The sequence below is a fragment of the Muscardinus avellanarius genome (genome assembly GCF_963383645.1).
Source record: "Muscardinus avellanarius genome assembly, chromosome: 17".
Taxonomy (NCBI): domain Eukaryota; kingdom Metazoa; phylum Chordata; class Mammalia; order Rodentia; family Gliridae; genus Muscardinus; species Muscardinus avellanarius.
In genome coordinates, this window is record NC_137803.1 from 43779221 (window position 1) to 43800106 (window position 20886).

The 20886-nt window shown below is 42.4% G+C and overlaps 1 protein-coding gene across 1 annotated transcript in view; it reads right to left on the reverse strand.

The window, feature by feature from the left end:
* MEP1B (meprin A subunit beta) overlaps nucleotides 1–20886 on the reverse strand; it is a gene marked incomplete at both ends in the record, with an annotated part of 40660 nt that overhangs the window by 10960 nt on the left and 8814 nt on the right. Inside the window, 9 exons of the mRNA XM_080714703.1 lie at nucleotides 1243–1447; nucleotides 2289–2430; nucleotides 4720–4899; nucleotides 6542–6985; nucleotides 8956–9168; nucleotides 12182–12334; nucleotides 13186–13404; nucleotides 15795–15973; nucleotides 16700–16817. Of these exons, the coding sequence (XP_080570829.1) occupies nucleotides 1243–1447; nucleotides 2289–2430; nucleotides 4720–4899; nucleotides 6542–6985; nucleotides 8956–9168; nucleotides 12182–12334; nucleotides 13186–13404; nucleotides 15795–15973; nucleotides 16700–16817 (1853 nt within the window). The remainder of the gene's footprint in view (nucleotides 1–1242; nucleotides 1448–2288; nucleotides 2431–4719; nucleotides 4900–6541; nucleotides 6986–8955; nucleotides 9169–12181; nucleotides 12335–13185; nucleotides 13405–15794; nucleotides 15974–16699; nucleotides 16818–20886) is intronic.

The window sequence follows — 20886 nt, forward strand, 5'->3', positions numbered from 1 at the left end:
AAACAAAGATAGGATAAAAAAGAGCAAATAAAAATTCTACCCCATAACAATTCATCAACTTTTTGTGTGTGTGTGTGATACTGGAGATTGAACCCAGGGGCATTCTACCTTTGAGCTATGCCCCAGCCCTATTTTATTTTTTATTTTGCAACAGGTTCTAAGTTGTGGAGAACCTCACTAAGTTGCTGATGGCTGACCTCAAACCTGCAATCCTCCTGTCTCAGTCTCCCAAGTACTTGGATTATCGGCGTGTGCCACCGCACCTGGCCACCAATAGGTTTTATGTTTGTTGTTGTTGTTGTTGTTGTTGTTGTTGTTTGTGGCACTAGGGATTGAACTCAGGGGCATTCTTCCTCTGAGCTACACCCCCAGTCCTATTTTATTTTTTACTTCGGAATAGAGTCTCACTGGCAAGGCCACTATTGAGGCCTCCGAGGCCGGGATCGGAGCCTGCCGAGTGGTTAGGCCGATGCCGGGGCCATCGGCTAGCATCGGAGCCTGCCGTGAGGAAGGCCGGTACTGGGGCCTCCGAGGCCGGGATCAAAGCCAGCTGAGGGGTTAGGCCTGTGTCAGGGCCAGCGAGACCAGAATTGGGGCCTCACATGAGGCAAGGCCACTGCTTGAGCCAGCGAGGTCTGGATCAGTCCACCGGGTAGCCAGGCCACAACTGGGGCCGTCAAGAGTGGGATCGGTATTTGCAATGCGGCATGCACAGAGAAATATCGCAGAAAATTAAAACCAGATGCTTCCCCTAATCAGCAATAACTAGGAGGAAAGGGGTAACAGGAAGAGGTCGAGCTGTAGAAAGGGCCCTATAGTGAAGCAATTAAGGTGACCAATCAGAGGGTATGGAATAGGGGAGGATGGAGCCTCTTTCAAACGCAGGAGGTACATAAACAAATGTATCAAAATTAATCACCAAACAAGCATGGGATAGAAGGAGGGGGAGGGAATGGGATGGGGGCTGGATGAGGGCTAATTGGATGATGTGTGCTTGTATATCCTCTCAAGTCTTGTATTCCAATGTGATGTATGATTACAATACACCAATAAAAATTTAAAAAATAATAAAAAAAGAAATAGAGTCTCACTAAGTTGCTGAGGATATTGCTAAGATGCTGAGACTAACCTCAAACCTGTGATCCTGCAGTCTTGGTGTCTCAAGTCTTGGGGTTACGGGCATGTGCTACCACGCCCGGGCATCAGTGGGTTATGAATAACCAAACGGTAGACACAACTTACGTTTTCCACACTCGTGTTTGCTGTATTTGAACTTTCCCTTCGACGATATTTCCTCCTGATACAATAGACGCTGACGAGGGTGACTATCAGCATGAGGACAAACACCGCGGCGGTGGAGGAGACAGTGATGATGATGGTGTCCTGGGTTGAGCCTCTCCTCTCACACCGCTCCCCCAGGTACCACCAGTCTTCCCCCGAGGGACACCTGTATGTTGGGACACGATGTGGAGTTAACATGCTGACAGTTAACTCTGGAACTCTTCACTGTCGAAGGTGTTGATCACTGTTAATCTATTTGTTGTTTTATTTTTGTTTTGGGGTACTAGGAATTGAATCCAGGGGCATTCTGCCTCTGAGTTTACACCCCCATCCCTGTTTTATTTTATTTTTTAAATTTTGAAACAGGGTCTTACTAAGTTGCTGCAGACCTGACTAAATTGCTGAGACTAGCCTCAAACCTGCCATTCTCCTGTCTCAGCCTCCCAACTGCTGGGATCACAGAAGTGCACCAACACACCTGGATCACCATTAGTCTATCTGTAAGTCACTAGCGTGTGAACTGCTTCACCCACGCTGGGATGAGGCATTAGCCTGGCACCAGGAGGCCACGCAAGAGCAAAGGAAAGAAAGAATGGAACGACTCCTAACCTGACACTAAGACAGCAGCTCCAGGTAGGAAGGGAGTGGCACAGGCAATAAAGAAAGTTTAGCCCTCCACCTTCATATGGGAGACAGGATCTTCATATAGGAATGGACACAGCCCTGCTTAAACGGACCCAACTGTGGTGAAGACTTACAACATACCTAACTTGTGAGGACTATTTTTAGGCAATTAGAATGTATGTGCTACTTTCCCAAACTAATTTCATTGTCTTCAGGACTATGTAAAGTTCTAAACAGAGTACAAAAAAACCCAAGTATTCTGCGAGTGGCTTTGAGATGACGTTGACCAGTTTCGTTCATATGAACTACTGGCATTTAATCCTACACTACGACAATGAAGTTTCCAGCAAGAGATTGGGAGGCGCCTCCCGCGCGGCCCCTACCTGCACTCGGCTCTGCCTTCGCGGACAGTGCAGATGCCGTCGTTCTCACAAGTGATCGCTGAGCAAACGTCACCAGTGCCGCCAGTGTCAGAGGTCGGGATGGGCTCGACCTCCGGTTGTGAAGAATTGAGGTGAGATACGTCTAGGGAAAGCAAGGAAAGAGCACGATGGGAATCAGCGTTTGCCTGAATAATCACTGGACTTTTAAGTTTCAAAACGGAAGTTTGGTTTTCAGGCTGGTAAGAAATTTAAGTAATTTTTTTTGTTGTTTTTTGTACTGGAGATTGGACCTCAGGGTGTTCTACCTCTGTGCTACACCCCAGCCCTATTTTTTTTTTTTTTTTTTTTTTGGTATTGGGAAAGGGTTTCACTAAGTTCTGAGTCTCACTAAATTGCCGAAACTGGCATTGAACCTGCAATCCTCCAGTTTCAGCTCCCCAAGTGCTGAGATTGCAGGTGTGCACCACCATGCCGGCTAGAAACTGAGGAGAACTTGATGCGTGGTCCAGCAATGTTCACTGGAGTGAAGAAACAGGGAAAGAGAAGCTGGGCCGAGCTCTGGGCTGCAACGTAGCTTAGCTGCTGAAGCTCTGAAGGCCACAAGCCCCTGACAGCAACCTCTAAAGACAGGTAAGGAAACCAAAGCTCAGAAGTGTAAAACAAGCCGGGCATGGTGGCGTATGCCTGCAGTCTCCAGACTTGGAAGGCTGAAACAAGAGGATCGCAAGTTCAAGGACAGCCTCAGCAACTTAGCAAGACCTTATTTCAAAGTTAAACAAATAAATAAAGGGCCGAGGGTATAGCTCAGAGGTATAATGCACCTGGGTTCAATCCCTAGGAACACACACACACACACACACAGTAAAAAGTCAAAGACTGCCCAAAGTCATGGATGGGTCTCTTGCTTGGTAAGATGGCAGCGATTTTAAGCAAGACTCCTGATGCTCTAATAACCAGTGCCAAATTCTTTGTTTTTTGTGCTTTTGACCAAAAAAGAACCAAAGAGAGTTTATACGTGATGTTTATCTCCACTGCATAAAATGTTTTCTCTTTACAAGAATCATTTTTTCACTGATGCATATTTTATAAAATAGGATTGTTAAGATACAGTAGAATATTTACAACTTCTTGTGATGTAATAGGAAGTCCCCTGAGAAGTATTATCATCCACCCGTGTTTCTCTGATTATGTCAAGGTAAAAAAAGAGTTGCTAAACTTCAAAATGAGTTTGCATGCATTTTTTACACATAGGCAAGCATTTTAATTTTTCATCATTATATGACACTGAAACAGTAGCTCCGAGGTAGGACAGGAGTAGCACAGGCAATAAAGTTTTGCACTCTACCTTCTTATGGGATTTTTTCGGGGGATGGGGATACTGGAGATTGAACCCAGGGGCATTTTATCTCTGAGCTACACACTAACCTTTTGGTTTTCTTTTTTGAAACAGGGTAAAGAGTCATTTTTGAGTAATTTTCCCAAGAAGTATAATACAGATTTTCTCTAATAGACATTGGAATCAAAATTTCATGGGTTTTAACGGCACCTCCTTACATCACAGCAAAGGTTCTGATGTACTGTGATACAAAAGAGTCTTTCATGATAGATGAATTAATTCTACCACATAAAACAGAAACCATAAGAATTGCTGGAAAACAACTTATTGGTCGCTATGAATAAGAAATTTCAAAAGACAATATACTAATGTTATATAACATATTATTATTTTATACTAGAGATATGTGTCTAAACATTTGCAGGTATGTATGTATGTGTGTGTATCTAAATCAGAAGATAAGACAGCCCATCTGCAGTTTAATTTCATGTGCTTTTGTGATAGTTTTATTTCTCAAATCATAAAGCATGATCCTAAGAAATATTAACTATATTTTAATTTCTTTTTTTTCTCAAATCATAAAGCATGATCCTAAGAAATATTAACTATATTTTAATTTTTTTTCAGTACTGGGAACTGAACCCAAGGACATTATATCTCTGAGCTTAGCCCTTATTTTTTCCTTTATTTTTATTTTGAAACAGGTTTTCACTGGTTTGATGAGAGTCTCACTACTTTCTGAGACTGTTTTTGAACCTGAGATCCTCCTGTCTCAGCCTCCCAAGTACTGGGATTATAGGTGTGTGCCAACATGCCCAGCTTGTATTTTAACTTATTTCTAAGGAAATTATCCAGCCTAAAGGTTTCTATCATTGCTCCATATGGTAGTAATTAAATTATTTTATCCTGGAACTTTTGTTGTCTCAAATGATTTTCATATTGTTAATGATTCATTCCAAAAAAATACCCTCACACATGCTCATTTCTTCCCACATCCCGTAATAGACCTAAAAATGAAACCCGGAAGAACACAGGGAATAACCAGTGGCCACAACAAAAGTGCTAGCTTAAATAAAACTACTTTTATTGACATACCTTCCACTGTCAATAGGATATAAACATCATTTCCTTTTATAAAATCTCTGCTTCTCAGCCTCTCCTGGGTTATAAAGGCACTGGTCCCATAGCCACGACTTCTGAAAAACTGAGTTCCATTAGGGAAAAACACCTCTGCTCCCACTTTGGAAGGCCTGTCCCAAAAATAGCTTCCATTACCTGAAAAAGTAATTTATATTAATGGACTGTGCTTAGCATCATTGTAGCTTTTGGTGGTAGGAAAGAGCTGGTAATGTGGAATCCAATTAGAAGAAAGCCCCAAATAATTAAATGACCTGTGATGCATTCCCTGGAAAATCCCTGGTGCTCGTTCATTTATAATCTGGAGGGAGTGAAATTGCCTGGCAGGGAGGTGTGCTCGACACTGAGAGGAGAGGTACCAGAAGTTCCGGGTGGGGATGTTACACCCACGGTGATTGGCTGGTGCAGAAACCCTTCTGAGTTACAGGGAGTCCTTTCAGCTGACTTAGTGAAAGAGGTTGGTGACAGAGGTTTTAATGTGAGCATAGGACAGTTGATCGCATTAACTGCTAATTGACCTAACAGAGTGAAGTCCTTTAGGACTAGAAGACAGAAAATCACTGCTCCTTGGCAAGGTGATGAGCCACACAGGCCTAAACCATTTTCAGTATCATTCAAGGAGGAAAATTTTGGAAAAAATTGAAAATTTTTTTTGAATGTCAAATCCCTGCAATCCCCTTCATGAATATTTTTTTTTCAATACTGGGGATTGAGCCCAGGGGCATTCTACCTCCAAGCTATACCCCCAGCCCATAAATTCCTTATTTTGAAACTGGGCCTCACTAAGTTGCAGAGGGACTCACCAAGTAGCTGAGGCTGGCCTCGAACTTGCCCTCCTCCTGTCTCAGCCTCCCAAGTACTGGGATTATAAGCATGCACCACCGGGCCCGGCTTTTTTCTATCCTATTAAATCACTTTTTGTTTCTATGCCACTTTGGTCTATGCTTTTTATTTATAAAATTTGGATTTAGCAATAATACTCAACTTGCCATAATTCCATTTTTTTCCTTTATTTGATTCCCAAAGACAAAGGATTATTGAAATTGGAAGTGTGACCTTTGCTTTCTGCCCACTGTTCCTTTTTGAGACTGGAAAGATGGGGCATGATGTCACTGTTGGCAAGTCCTTCAGGTCCCTTAATAAAAAGTTAGAACCCACTTCCACAGCCCTTCCACCGAAGCTCCAGTCCACCGGCCCCACGTCTCCCTTCTGATCCAGATCTGCCCCTGTCCCCAGAGCTGCAGTGTTTTTGGCGACCTCAGCTGCATGACCAGGTCCCTACCGCTTAAAGGGACTTAGCCTCTGAGATGCTACACACCAGACCCTTCCAGCAGCTTACATACTCCATCTGCACCAGTTCACGTAACAAATCTGCAGTATAATTATTACCGCCTTGGTTTTACAACTGAGAACACTGAGGCTCCAAGAGGATATTTGCTCAAGGTCACATAGCAAAGGAGAAGCAAAACTTAGATTTGAACCCAGGAGTGTCAGTGTAAAACCAACACCCACTGAGCAGTGCTGCCAATCAGGGAACTAACTGGTCCCCAGGAGGATCGCCAATACCTCTCTTTGTCCCAGTCCTTGCCCGCATTCCCATGAGTCTCCTGCTTTGAGATTCTGTCCTCAGGTATTGAAACCTTCCCCCTAAATATCTTCTGTTAACATTTGGGGCTCAAAATCCCCTTAGTAACCAACTGTGCAATCTCTCATTCCCTAATCATCTGTTCCTCCTGGACCAGTGATCGTGTTTTAGCAATAAAGAAAATGAGTCACAAACCAGTGGTCATGAATGGGTCTGTAGTTATACTCCGCTGGTTGGACATACGCTGCCGAATGTCAGGATTTTGATCCAAGAGCGTCATCGTGGCTTGTTGCCAAGGACATGGCCACTGTAATTGATCATCGTTGGCTCCAGAGATCAAGTGGAAATATATCCCAGCATTAGTCAAAGATTGTAGATCCAAGTAAATCTGAAAAGCATAACCTTTGGAAGAATAAAATGGAGGGCTATATAGAGTTCCATTTTGGCTGTCAATGAGCTGTGTGAAATTCCTTATATGCCAGATATGATGAGGGCACCGGGTTTCAGAAAGATTGATGTCATCAATCGACAAACCACCCGACGATGCACCGGAGCCTCTCAGTCCTTCAAATGCCACTCTAAATTTGTTGGTCACTTGCAGTGTTACATAGTAAAGTTGCCAGCTCCCAACGGGTATGTCTGCAAAAAGAATGAATATTTCAAAGACAAAAGACCATGCGTCACATGCAAATCAACATTAGAGGTCTAACCTTCATGAGCTAATGAATGCCCAAGAACTATTGATTCCTACAGGTCTGGGCTATGTCTTGTCACTTCTCCAGTTCAGGATCATTTACTTCAAGGTATTTGCATAGGGTCACACTATATACCTGGAATGTCTGAATGCTTCTATTTTTTCTCAGATAGGTCACCCTTTCCCAGAGATGGGTAAGCAAGCAACCACTGTAATTCATGAATGCTCCATACCCTACTGATATGTTACTTGCCATTCCTTTATTTATTTATTTATTTATTTTATTTGGTACTGGGGATTGAACCCAGGGGCCTTCTACCTCTAAAGCTACACCCCCAGGCCTTTATTATATTTTTATTATTTTTTATTTTTATTTTGAAGCAGGATCTTGCTAGGATGATGAGAGTCTCACTACTTCTTGAAGCTGTCCTCAAACCTGCAATCCTCCTGTCTCAGCCTCCTAAGTACTGGGATTCCAGGCCAGCGCCACTGCACTCAGCTTTACCTAACATTCTATATTAGTTAACAGTCAAGGAGTCCAATATTTAACATCTGTACCCATGTGCCCAAAGCTTTCTCTGATATATTTATAGTTTGATTGGAATACTGTCCTCACATGCACAATTTTTAGTCAACTTTTTAGCAGTATCAAACAGGGATCGATAAGCCTCAGAAGGCCACATCCTATGACTGACTCCTCAGATCACTTACTAGTGACTCTACTTTATAAATATTGATCTGATATTTGTTATTATCTCTCTCTCTCTAATCTGTACTTTCTTCTCAACTATGATCGTATACTCCACTAGCAACACATGTCATTTTGCGTTATTTTGTTATATCACATATTCCACATAAGAAGTAGTACACTAAAAATCTTCAGCAGCCCTCAGATGGACAACAGCGGAGGAATCATGTCACACTTGTAGTCAACACAATGATTATTATTTGTATTCATATGTGATACTTTTATATAAGGTTTTCATATGTTAATATACGTCCACATATCACATATAACATATAATCTCATATTTAATGCATATACACAACGTGAGCATATTTTTGGTGATATTAAGAATCTCACTGCTCATAGGTGTTCACAAAGAAAAATAGCACCTATATTTTAGACTGTACCTCATTGCTAAACAGAGGGTGAAAATGGCATAGTGTACAGCATAGTGTGGATCCACTTTTTAATAGTTTTGTTCAATTTATTCAGCCACAGGTATTATGTAGAGCAGAGAGTATTCCACTTGCCTCCCTCCCTTCCCCAGGGAGCCTCTTAGTCATCTTTTTAAATGGGTGGTCCATTGGACCATCTCTCTGACACATGATTGGTATGAAGGATGAGCGGAGTTACTCTCTGCTCAGTAACTGTTCCAACAGTTACAATTAGTCTAATCATAACAGAGTCCTTTGATGGGACTGATTTTTAAGCTGGAAATCAGAAAGAGTCCTCCTTCCACTCTGATGACATATTTGGTACAAGGTGAGCTGGGAAGCTAAACACCCAAAGTACCAGTCTACGAACAGGGCTTTCTGAGATAAAACACAATGCTCAGAGACAGGTCCAGTCCTCCTCATCCATTTCATAGACCCTCACAGTGAACTAGCCCTAACCCTTCCCCTTCGCCTAAGCGCCTTCACACTGTGCCTTTACCTTTTGTCAAAAACTGAACTCCACAATTCCAGAAGCTGAACTATGTCTCGTAACCAAGTGTCACATAATATAGAATGCAGAGGACCTTCCCTTTAGCATCCTTATAGAACAAGGATCAAGTTCTACCTGAACAGTACGGAATCAGCCCCTACTCTGTTCCAAGTTGTTGCATGAAGAAAAAAAATAGCACCTGTATTTCAGATTGTACCTCATTGCTAAACAGAGGGGGATGGAATTGGAATGTTGATATTATACCTGTTATTTTTTCCACGAGGATTAAACCACCCACGCCGCCTGTGGAGTACTCCCTGACATAGATGTTCAGCTGGTCGTTTTCACTTCCACTGTTGTACAAATAAAACTCCAAACACTGAAATCCTCTTTTAGGGTACATCGTTCTACTTTCCAACATTGCCGTGGCCCCCACATTCACAGAACTACGGTCAAAGTGCATGAAGAAACCAGAATCTGGTAAGAGAACAAAAGAGAAATTAAAAGAAAACAGACACTGGGTAAAAAAACAAAGATGAGGAATCCTTACACAGATCTAACAACAATATAGAAATCACAAGGTGGAAACCTCAGGAGCCCAAGTGTTTGATATCATACAGTAAAACTCAAATCTATTATTTGTAAAATTCTTATTTATAATAAAGGAAGTTTGCTTGTAGGCACTGGTCTCTGCTTATGTTCATTTGTTATGAGCTGTAAAGATATAGAAAGCTTAAGTGTTACAAGCTAATTTTTTTTTTTTTTTTTTTTTTTTTTTTTTTTTTTTTGCGGTACTAGGGGTGGAACCCAGGGGCTTTCTACCTCCGGGCTATACTCCCAGACCTATTTTATATTTGGAAACGGGGTCTCACTAAGTTGCTGAGAGCCTCACTAAGTAGCCGAGGCTGGCTTCGAACCTGTGCGATCCTCCTGTCTCAGCCTCCCAAGTGCGGGGATTACAAGTGTGCTTCACCACGCCCGGCTAACAAGCTCTTTTTAAAAATCCAATGTCATGGTGTCATGCCTAAGCAAAGGACCACAAGGCAGATTCTGGCCCAGCTGTAAGTGGGAACAGCTACCAGCAGCAAAACACTAACAGCTGCCCAGCTTTAGGATATGCACGAGGAAATGGAAATTAAGCCAGAGAAGGCTTGAAACCTGGGTACTTAGAAAGCTATAGTATCTGTGTGTCCCAGACTAATTTAAGTACTTCTGGAGAAGTAAGCCTGCTGTGTGCATGCAGGGTGCAGGGGAGGTGTTAGCTGATCTGCCATTTTATTTTATTTTTTAAAAAATACTGGGGATTAGGCCAGGTGTGGTGGTGCACGCCTGTAATCCCCACGCTTGGGAGGCGGAGACAGGAGAATCACGCAGGTTCGAAGCCAGCTGCACTGGCTTAAGAGACCCTGTTTCCAAATAAAAAAATATAAAAATAGGTCTGGGGATGTATCCTGGAGGTAGAAGGGTTTCCAGGAACCGCGGTACCACCAGGAAAAACAGCAAAACAAACAAATAAAAATACTGGGGATTGAACCTAGAAGCATTCTACCTCTGAGATTATAGGTTGCTGAGGCTGTCCTTGAACCTGTGATCCTTCCATCTTAGCATCTTTTTTTTTTTTTTTTTTTTTTTTGGTGGTACTGGGGTTCCTGGGCTACCTCCGGGCTACACTCCCAGACTTATTTCATACTTTTTTTATTTTTGGAAACAGGGTCTCTTAAGCGCTTCAAACCTGAGCGATCCTCCTGTCTCGGCCTCCCAAGTGCAAGTGTGCGCCACCACGCCCGGCCCATCTTAGCTTCTTAATTGGGGTTATGGTATGCGCCATCATGCTCAGCCTACCCATTTTTTAAAATGCTTTCTAAATTCTTAGGCTTTAAACAGATGAAGAAAGAAAGAAAAGGAGGGAAGGAGAGAGGGTAAGAGACAGAAGAAAAGGGAGGAAGGGAGGGAGGAGAGAGAAAGCAGGAAAGAATTCAACTTCCAGACGACATTAGAAGTATAGCAATCATCAGGTGAGGTCCACATTTAAATGTTTTAAAATGATCTTCACAATGAAAAAGTTGGGAATCATAATGGATGGGCTCAAGAATCCCAAAAGTCTCCCCAGTTCTTTGCTTCTACTATCTGCAGTACTGACTGGACCTTTTAAGTCGTCTCCAGTGGGAGACAGCTAGTGACTCTGGCGTGCATAGCCCACTTCCTTTACCTATAGCACACACGTGCTTTGTTCCCACTGCACGCAGCTTCTCTGCTCTGAGTGTGTGCTCCAGAGTTCACGTTTGGAAACAACTTTCAAGTGCTCATGTCTATGGCATTTGGAAGTGGGGCCTATGGGAGGCAATCGGGGCTCCGGAGCCCTCAGAGTGGGGCCCGTCATGGCGTGAGTGGCTTTGTAACAGAATAGAGATCTGAGCTGGCTCGCTTGCTTGCCTAACCTGTGACACCTTCTGCCATGAGTAAGAAAGCTTTGGCCAGCCACCACCAGGCGCCGGCTCCAAGCCCTCATGCTTGCCTCCAGAACTCTGAGAAATGAATTCTTTTCCTCATAAACTACCCAGCCTCGAGCACTCAGTTACAGCAACAGAAAACAAACCAAGCAGGGTGTAGTATGTTAAAACGACTGTAAGTGCAGAAAATTTACGAAAGAGACATTAGGCATCCTTTCTTTTACTACAGATGCTAGCTTTCAAAAACTATTATTGGCCCAGGGCGGGGGATCATTCTCCTGTCCTGTCCTGGCTTTTCCTTCCCTTATTTTTCCCTCCCCTCACCTCCTTTCGTCTGATGTATATAGTACTACTATCCACTGTCCATGTCGATTTAAAGAAAATGAAATAAAAGGTAATGCACCTGTTCACTGTTGGAGGCCTTCCCCCCACATAGATCATCTGTGCTACCAAGCAACAGTTGTCAGTTCTGAAGCCCACTTTCATATATTTGCTCTCAGAAGTGAACTAATGGAAACTTGGTAATGGTAGCCAAATGACTACTTAATTCTAAACAAAATTAAAATGGAAAAGGATGTTAATCTGAATAAAATGTAATATAGATTTTGCTCTCTATCTTCATTTTAAGTATTTTTATAACAGGAACACTTAATCATATCTATCTACAATTCTGAAACTGAGTGATTCACAACCCAGTGCTTCTATTAGAGGGAGTCTGTTTTATTCTGTAAGCTTCTAAAAAACATCACCACTCCTGAGATAAAAGTCCTTCTAGAAGGTTCAGTCTTCTCCTGCTCTGAGCACACCCCAGGAGAGTCCTCACAGGGCCCAGCTCTGACTCCAAAGAAGAAACATTCTCAGAGACGAAAAGCAAAGAGAGCAACCATGTCCTTCTAATGCCCAAGGCCTATTCTCTGTAGCAATCTAATGGATTGTCATTAATAATTCTGATATAAATGAGAGGCAAAACCCCAGCATTCCACAGCAGAAGGAAAGATGAGCCACTGAGCCTAACACCTGGAAGTCTCTCACTGCATTACCTTTGCACTGGCCCATGTTGGAGTGATCAGTCTCTGGCCCCCCGGAAACCTGTGAGACACGTCGCCAGTCAGCATTATCTTCTGAACTTTGGATCATACCACACACATTTTCCAGTTCAAAACTGCACGAATCCATAAAACTCAAGTAAGAGGCTACAAAATTAAAAAGATATGTGAACACACATACAATATGATAACCTAAGTTATAAAAACTGAGCTTATCATAGAAGTATAAGGAAGTTTGGCATTCCAGGGAATACCTGTTGATTCTGGGAGATGGTGCATGAAGACCTCTTTCTATCTGCAGAAGTCCTACCAAGACATCGATTCATTCTGTGGACCTGAATACACAGCCTGCAAAGTTTTTTTCCATCTAATTTTTTTAATAAACTGAGTCTACACTCCCTGTTATTCAAACCATTAAGCCACAACCCAAATAATTTTATCCCATTTCTAATACAACCGTACACCTCATTTTAGCTGAGAAGAAGTTTGAATGTCAAATTGGTCTACACTGAATTTGTAACCATTTCATAAACCTGCCCTGAACATATTCTTAAAAATATTTCAGCTGTTTTTTAGTTCTCAAGGCTAAATCTTATCAGAAGAAAAAGATACATCCAAGTTGTAGGTTGGAATCTGGGCATTATTTTGCTTTTTTTTTTCTCCCCCAAAATCAAACTCCTGAGCCAGTCATGGGGACACACACTTGTAATCTGAGCTTTTGGGAGGATGAGACAGGAGGATCGCGGGTCGCAGACAGCCTCAGCTACTTAGTGAGGCCCTGTGCAATTCAGTCAGACTCTGTTTCAAAATAAAGAATAAAATATAGGACTGGGGGTGTCGCTCAGAGGTAAAATGCCCCTGGGTTCCATCCCTAGTACTACCAAAAAAAAAAAAAAAATCAAACTCCTATAATCTTAGAAAATGCAAATAGTCACAGGCCATCACTTTTGCAACTGGCAGAGTGGGACACACATGGCTTTGTGGGACCAGTAACATACAGCAGTTATACAATCGGTTCAGCTTCAAGAGGTCGTAGTCACTGAAGTCCATTCTCTGGCCTATCACATCCTCAAAATCTGAGATTCTGGTTACAATTGTTGGCTCTGTTCCATTTTGGAATGCAGTTTTACTGTAGTGCATCACAGAAGTGTAATCATAGGGAACATTCAGGAAATCCGATACAGTATCATTGTATATGTTAAAATTGTTCTCTCGTCCTAAAAGATGCACAAAAAAATATTTAATTACTCTATGTTCACAAAACTCAATTTATCTTACTCTACTGTTCACTTAGAAATGGAGACTATAATGCTGCCGTAGTGATGCATACTTGTAGTCGCAGGAATTGGGAGGCTGAGACAGGAGGATCACAGGTTCTCAGCCAGCCTCAGCAATTTAGTGACGCTCTTTGCAACTTAGTGAGACCTTGTTTCGAAATAAGAGAATAAATTTGGTCTAGAGATGTAGCTCTGAGGTAGAATTCCCCTGGATGTCATCCCCAGTACCACACACACACAAAGACTATAATAAAGTAGAGCAAACTTTTCTACAGCTGATCTATTGTATTTCAAGTGTTTTATATATTCTTATTTTAGAATATAATATTCACACTTACAATTATGATTCCAGCAGCTATACTAAACATATCTAAGATTCTATTACAGCTCCAAGTTGGAATATGATGAAAGGGAGAGTTCTAAAAAGTGTTCAGGAAACAGCCAGGGTCATGGGCCAGGGCTGAAGGGAGTTTGAAGTGGTCCACAGCAAAGAGAGATAAAATGAAGAGGACTTCGGGATGGGTGGTTCAGATGGAACCTGGGGCTGATAACATAGACAAGAGTCATTAGCCAGGATTAATAGAGTCAGAAATGTCATGGTTACTGGAATATTTATAGATGTATTTAAGTTATGGTGACTGTAATTAATAATGTTATGCATCTTTAAATTGCCCAGAGTTATTTCAAATGTCCATAAAATTTCAAATACTCCATGAAAATGCTGATTAGCCTGGTTTGGTTGGTGTTGGTGTTAGTGTTGGTGGTGTGTGTGTGTGTGTGTGTGTGTGTGTGTGTGTGTGTGTTACTGGGGCTTGAACCCAGGGCCATGTTACCTCTGAGCTCTACTCCATTCCTTTTTATTTGTATTGGGAAACAGGATGCACTACTGCCTCACTGGCTTTGAACCTGTGAACTTTGTGTCTCAACCTCAGCAGTGCTGGGTTTACAGGTGTGTGCCATTGTGCCTGGCTTAATTAGTCTGTTTCAGTCATTCCATATTATGTATGTATCAAGATATCATTTTAGGCTGGGCATGGTGGCGCACACTTGTAATCCCAGCATTTGGGAGGCTGAGACAGGAGGATTGCAGGTGGAAGACAGCCTCAGCTATTAGTGAGGCCCTTTGCAACTCAATGATACCTTGTTTCAAAATAAAGAATAAAAAATAGGGCTGGGAGTATAACTTGGAGGTAGAATGCCTCTGGGTTCTATCCCCAGGACCACACACACACACACACACACACACACACACACACACACACACAGGCTAAAAAAATAGGGCTGAGGGTGTAGCTCGGAAGTACAATCCCCCTGGGTTTCATCCTTGGTACCACACACACACAAAAAAAATCATTTTAGCCCATGAATATATATAGTTACAATTTGTCTATTAAAATGTTAATTTTTAAAGGAACACTGTGACACCCACCCATAATTTAAATAAAATAAAAAGGCTGGGAATATAGCTCAGTGATAGTGTCCCTGGGTTCACCCTCCAGGATTAAAAATAAAATAGTTTTAAAAAACTAAAATCGCCGGGCGTGGTGGCACACACTTGTAATCCCCGCGCTTGGGAGGCAGAGACAGGAGGATCGCACAGGTTCAAAGCCTTAAGAGACCCTGTTTCCAAACAAAAATATAAAATAGGCCTGGGAGTATAGCCCAGAAGTAGAAGGGCTTCCAGGAACCCCAGTACCACCAAGAAAATAAAAATAAAAAAATAAATAAAAATAAATAAATAAAATGGATTTGTCTAGAGAAGATACCAGGCACTTAGCATGCTAGAGAGCATTGATCCCAACCTGAAATCAGATGATTCTGTGAACACAATAAGGTGCGGCTGATGCTCAAATCATATAAAGTTCTTATCAAAACAAAGCTTTGAGAAAATCAAGAGTAAGGCCATAGATCATAACCGAACACCCTTCATTTGCTCTAGACATCTCTTAACTTGCAGCTATGTGGCAATAGGTAGCTATAAGTTTAATTTCTTTTAACCTAGGACTTCCAAAGCTCATTTGACCACAGACTTTACTTTCTGCTGGACACCTGTGAACCTATGTGGGGCAGCGCTCCATAGAATTTGCTTTGGGAAATATCAGGTTGTAAAATTATATGCAGCTCAGAAGCACAGGTGTAGGGTTCTGGGATAGTAGCACTCCAACAAATTGAAGGTGCTTCAGTCTATACTGTGCTAAAAGCTAAACGAGGTAAGACATCAAAACATCAACATTTTTCAATGATTAACCATTGGCAGAGGTGGCAGGAAAGGATGAGTGCTCAGAAACTCAGTTTTTAACTAAAGCTGTAAGAAAACAAGAAAAATGTACCTGACAGAATTCTGTCCCACATGATGCTGACGTAGTCGTCCCGATCTGAACGCGACTGTTCGTGCCAGAACCCCAGTGCGTGGAGGAACTCGTGTTGGACTGTTGCTATCCGGTCACAGTTTTCCCCAATGGAAAGTTCTTGCTTCCCAGTGCGCCTGTTTCCTACATAAGACCAGCAGCTATGGAGAGACAGAGGAGAAGCATGAGAAGGTGCCCGCTGAGGCCCCGGCGGAGCCCACTGCTGCTCCACTTCCTCGCCCTCCTGCAGCCTGCCTGTGACTCTGGACACTGTGCTTTCTCTCAGAAGCCAGGAGAGGGTGGACAACTCTGCAGACCAGGTGATCTTTGCGGGTCACCTAACACTTACCTAACGTTTGTCCTAACACCACCTATCACCTACAGCCAGCGATTCCCTAGCCAGCCTGCCCTGGGGTTCCCTGGAACTTCAGAGTCAGAGCAGCAGTGGAATGCCTATGCCCATTAATAAGGATATTTACAGGGGCAGCAACCACTCAAAAGTGCTGGGCTCAAGACAAAAGGCACTGTCATCTTCTTAAGCAGTAAACTTTGCTAAGTTGAGATGAAATTAAACACACGCATGCACACACAACAAAGGTTTTGCTTAAATGGGGGAATAAAGAGGACCAGATGACAAATGGGCTGAAATGTACAAAAGGTTGTGGGAGAAATGACATGCAATTACACCTTATTTTAACATTGGTAGTTGGGTTACTTGAACAAAAACATTATTTATATGGCTCGAGAAGCAAGCTATCTTACTCTACAACAAAGAGCAAGGAAGCTGTGGCCCGGCCCTAAAAGTCAGTCTGTGGATAGTTGCCGGGACCTGATTCCCTGGGCACTGCGGGCTCCTTGGAACCCTAGAAGACTAGCTCTCAACTTACCCACTGCCCTTGAACACGGATATATAGTTAGCTTCTCCAGACCAAGGCTTGAAGTCAATGCACGTTTTTAGACGATAGCGTTCAAATGCATTGAGGATAACTCCTTTTGCATTTATTTCTGAAGGAAAGAAACAAATTAAAATAAATATGCCTATTAAAATAATCCCCATTGAAAATTTTACCATGGAAACAGGCCATGCAATCTATTACTCACCACCAGTGAGTCTCTTCATGATTGTTCAGTATTTTATTTTTACAAATATTTAACCAGGCGTGGTAGCACATGCTTGGGAGGCTAAGAGAGGAGGATCACAGGTTCGACAACAGCCTCAGCAATTAGTGAGACTTCCATCAACCTAGCGAGATCCTGTTTCAAAATAAAAATTTTAAAAATAAAGGGCTGGAGCCGGGCATGGTGGTGCACACTTGTAATCCCAGCATTTGGGAGGCTGAGACAGGAGGATTGTGTTCAAGGACAGCCTCAGCTACTTAGTGAGGCCCTTTGCAACTCAGTGAGACCCTGTTTCAAAATAAAGAATAAAATATAGGGGCTGGGGGTATAGCTTGGAGGTAGAATGCCCCTGGGTTCCACCCCCAATACATACATACATATATGTATGTATGTGTGTGTGTGTATATATATATATATATATATACACACACATATATATATATGTTTATAACTGGAAGTGTCACTCAGAGGTAGAATGCCTTGGGCTTAATCCCCAGTACCACATAAAATAAAGAAAATTTAGTATTAGTATTAATACCAATCATAGGTTTAACTATGTATGGGTGGTAGGATCTAGGCTGAATTTTTAACCCACTATATTCCGTTCATATGTATGCCTATCAATGTGTGTGGGAAGGGTAACTGGAGATTGAACCCAGAGGCATTCTACCTCTAAGCTATACCCTCAGCCCTTTTTACTTTTGTTTTGAAACAAGGTCTCACTAGGTTGCTGAGTGTCTCACTACCTTGCTGAGGCTGTTCTTGAACCTGTGATCCTCCTGTCTCCGCTTCCCAAGTACTGAGATTACAGGTAGGTGCCACCACACCCAGCTATCAATTTATTCTTAAAATATCTATCAGCTGCCTGATAATAATATGCCAGAGACTATTCTTACCTCCAGATTTGCAAGATAAAAAATAGCCCTATTCACATGGCATTCACTCTGTGGTTTATGATGTTGCTTCAAAACAGGGAAATGGAACTAGAATGGCTTCTGTTGGAATACATGGCAAAATAGCTTGAGATACAAACTAAAGCTTGTTTATCTCTCATAGAACGTAATTGGAAGAGTCATTTTTTATTTTTTATTTTTATTGTTGGTGGTACTAGGGGTGGAACCCAGAGGCTTTCTACCCACAGGCTATACTCCCAGACCTATTTTATATTTTATTTAGAAACAGGGTCTCACCAAATTGCTGAGAGCCTCGCTAAGTAGCTGAGGCTGGCTTTGAACCTGTGTGATCCTCCTGTCTCAGCCTCCCAAGTGCGGGGATTACAAGTGTGCGCCACCACGCCTGGCTTAAGGGAGAGTCATTTTTTTAAAAAAGAAACATTAAAAAAATTTTTTTTGGTACCAGGAACCAGGGATTGAACCCAGAGGCAGTTTACCTCTGAGCTACACACTCAGCCCTATTTTTTTTCATTCTTTATTTTGAAACAGGGTCTCACTAAGTTAAGGAGGGCCTCACTATGTAGCTGAGGCTGGCTGCAAAACTGCAATCCTCCTGTCTCAGCCTCACAAGTACTGGGATTACAAGCATATGTCACCACGCCTGGTTAAATTTTTAAAACGAAAGTACTTCAAATTTTTAAAATCAAAAGAATACGGCATAAAACTCTTTTAAATTGTTTATATTGGCTAGGCATGGTTGTGCACGCTTGTAATCCCACGATTTGGGAGGCTGAGATAAGAGGATCTGGTTCTAGGACAGCCTCGGATATTTAGTGAGGCCTTTTGCAACTTAGTGAGCTCCTGTTTAAAAAAATAAATAAATAGCCGGTCGTGGTGGCGCACGCTTGTAATCCCTGCGCTTGGGAGGCTGAGACAGGAGGATCACGCAGGTTCGAAGCCAGCCTCTGCTGGCTCAAGAGACCCTGTTTCCAAATAAAATATAAAATAGGTCTGGGAGTGTAGCCTGGAGGTAGAAGGCCCCTGGGTTCCATCCCCAGTACCACCCAAAAAATAAAATTAAATAAATAAATAAATAAGTATGAGCTGGTCATGGTGGTGGACGCTTATAATCCCAGCATCCAGGAGACTAAGACAGGAGGACCGCCGTTAGTGGACAGCCTCAGCTACTACTTAGTGAGGCCCCTTGGACCTCAGTGAAACCATTTCAGAGGTAGAATGTCCCTGGGTTCCATCCTGGGTACCGCAAAAAATAAATAAATAAATAAATAAATAAATAAATAAATAAATAAATAAAATGAAATAAAATAAAATAAAGAAAAAAATTAGGAAAAATAAATTTAAAAATTGTTCATATTGTTTAAATTCTTTTAATTGTTCAATGATGATTTAAATTATTTTAAACCTTTCAAGCTCATTCTGATTCCAAAAGTCAAGGAACATCTTTCATTCCTTGCAACCATGAGTTCCTTGTGGCTTCTAATCCTGTTAATTATTCTTGCCTTTGCTTTCTCCACCCTACCCTTGGTTTTCCTGGCCAGTCTTCCCTTTGCATTCACTTTGACTAGATCTTCCTTTTATTCCAGTTCCAAAAGAGGTATTCACACCAGGCGTGGTGGTGGCGCACACTTGTAATGCCCAGGCTTGGGACGCTGAGACAGGAGGATCACACAGGTTCGAAGCCAGCCTCAGCTACTGAGTGAGGCTCTCAGCAACTTAGTGAGACCCTGTTTCCAAATAAAATATAAAACAGGTCTGGGAGTGTAGCCTGGAGGTAGAAGGCCCCTGGGTTCCACCCCCAGTACCACGAATTTAAAAAAAAAAGGAAAAAAAAAAAAGAGGTATTCTCTCAGGCTGTTTCATCCTTGGCCCTCCTCTCAATATAATCTTCTTGGATCACTCAGTAGGACCCAGCCGTTTGTGGAGCACCAGGTGTGTGCGAGGCACTGCGCGAGCTGCTTATCCACAGCCATGGCTTCAAGCATCCCCTGCATCCAAGTAACTCTCAGCTATTTCTCCATCTTGAAGCCAGAACACTCGCCGGCGTGTTACTCGATAGCTCTATCATGGTAACACTGATGCAATTTGCATCTGCACATCAACTAACCTCCACCACCCTCCTCTATCCCACCCTCTTCAAGATACCTCCCATTTTATTAAAGACACTGCCATCCATCCAGTCGCCCAAGACCGAATCCTGGGTACCGACATTACATTACTAGAGCCACCTTCTTCTTGACTCTTGCATTCAGTCACCAAGTCTAACAATTGCCTCCTACATCTCTTTTAGAGCCAGGCATGGTGGCACATGCTTGTAATCACAGTACTTGGGAGATGAGATGGGAAGATCGCAGGCTCAAAGCCAGCCTCAGCAAGTTAGCAAGGATCTCAGTAACCTAACCAAACCTGTTTTCAAATTAAAAAAAAATTAGGTGAAGATGTAGTTTGGAGGTAGAATGCCTCTGCGTTTAACCCCCAATATCAAAAGAAAATAAAAATAAATAAATCTCTCTTAGGTTTACCCACTCTGTGTATCTCCCCCTAAAACAGTATTGGTTTAGACTTCTTCATTCTTTCTGAATCTCAATATTCTTCTAACTAATCTTCCTACTTCCTTTTTGCCCCACTAGTAGCCCATCTTCTGTACTGCAACCAGAATAATTATCCTAAAATGAAATTATAATTTTGATAGATTTGTATTACCATCAGCATATATACCAAATCCTCTAAGAGGGGAAAGATTCAAGTTCTTCCCAGTCTGGGTCACACCTTCCTTTCCACTCCCAGCCTGAATTCCAGATGGGAGTTTTCTCCCTTCTCCGTGGCTCGGCACATAGTGGTTCCTCTGCCTACCGCACCTTCTCTTGCTATCAAAGGCTACGCTAGCCCACCTGGTGCCTTCGTGCCAATTAGAAAGAAGCATCTCATGCTCCTGCAAAGAAACAGATGCCTCTTGGTGGACAGAACGCGCGCCTGGTATCGGCCCACGTGTCCCCACTTCCCAGCCCTCGGTATGTGGCCCTGCACAGTCCTCCGGGCAGCCT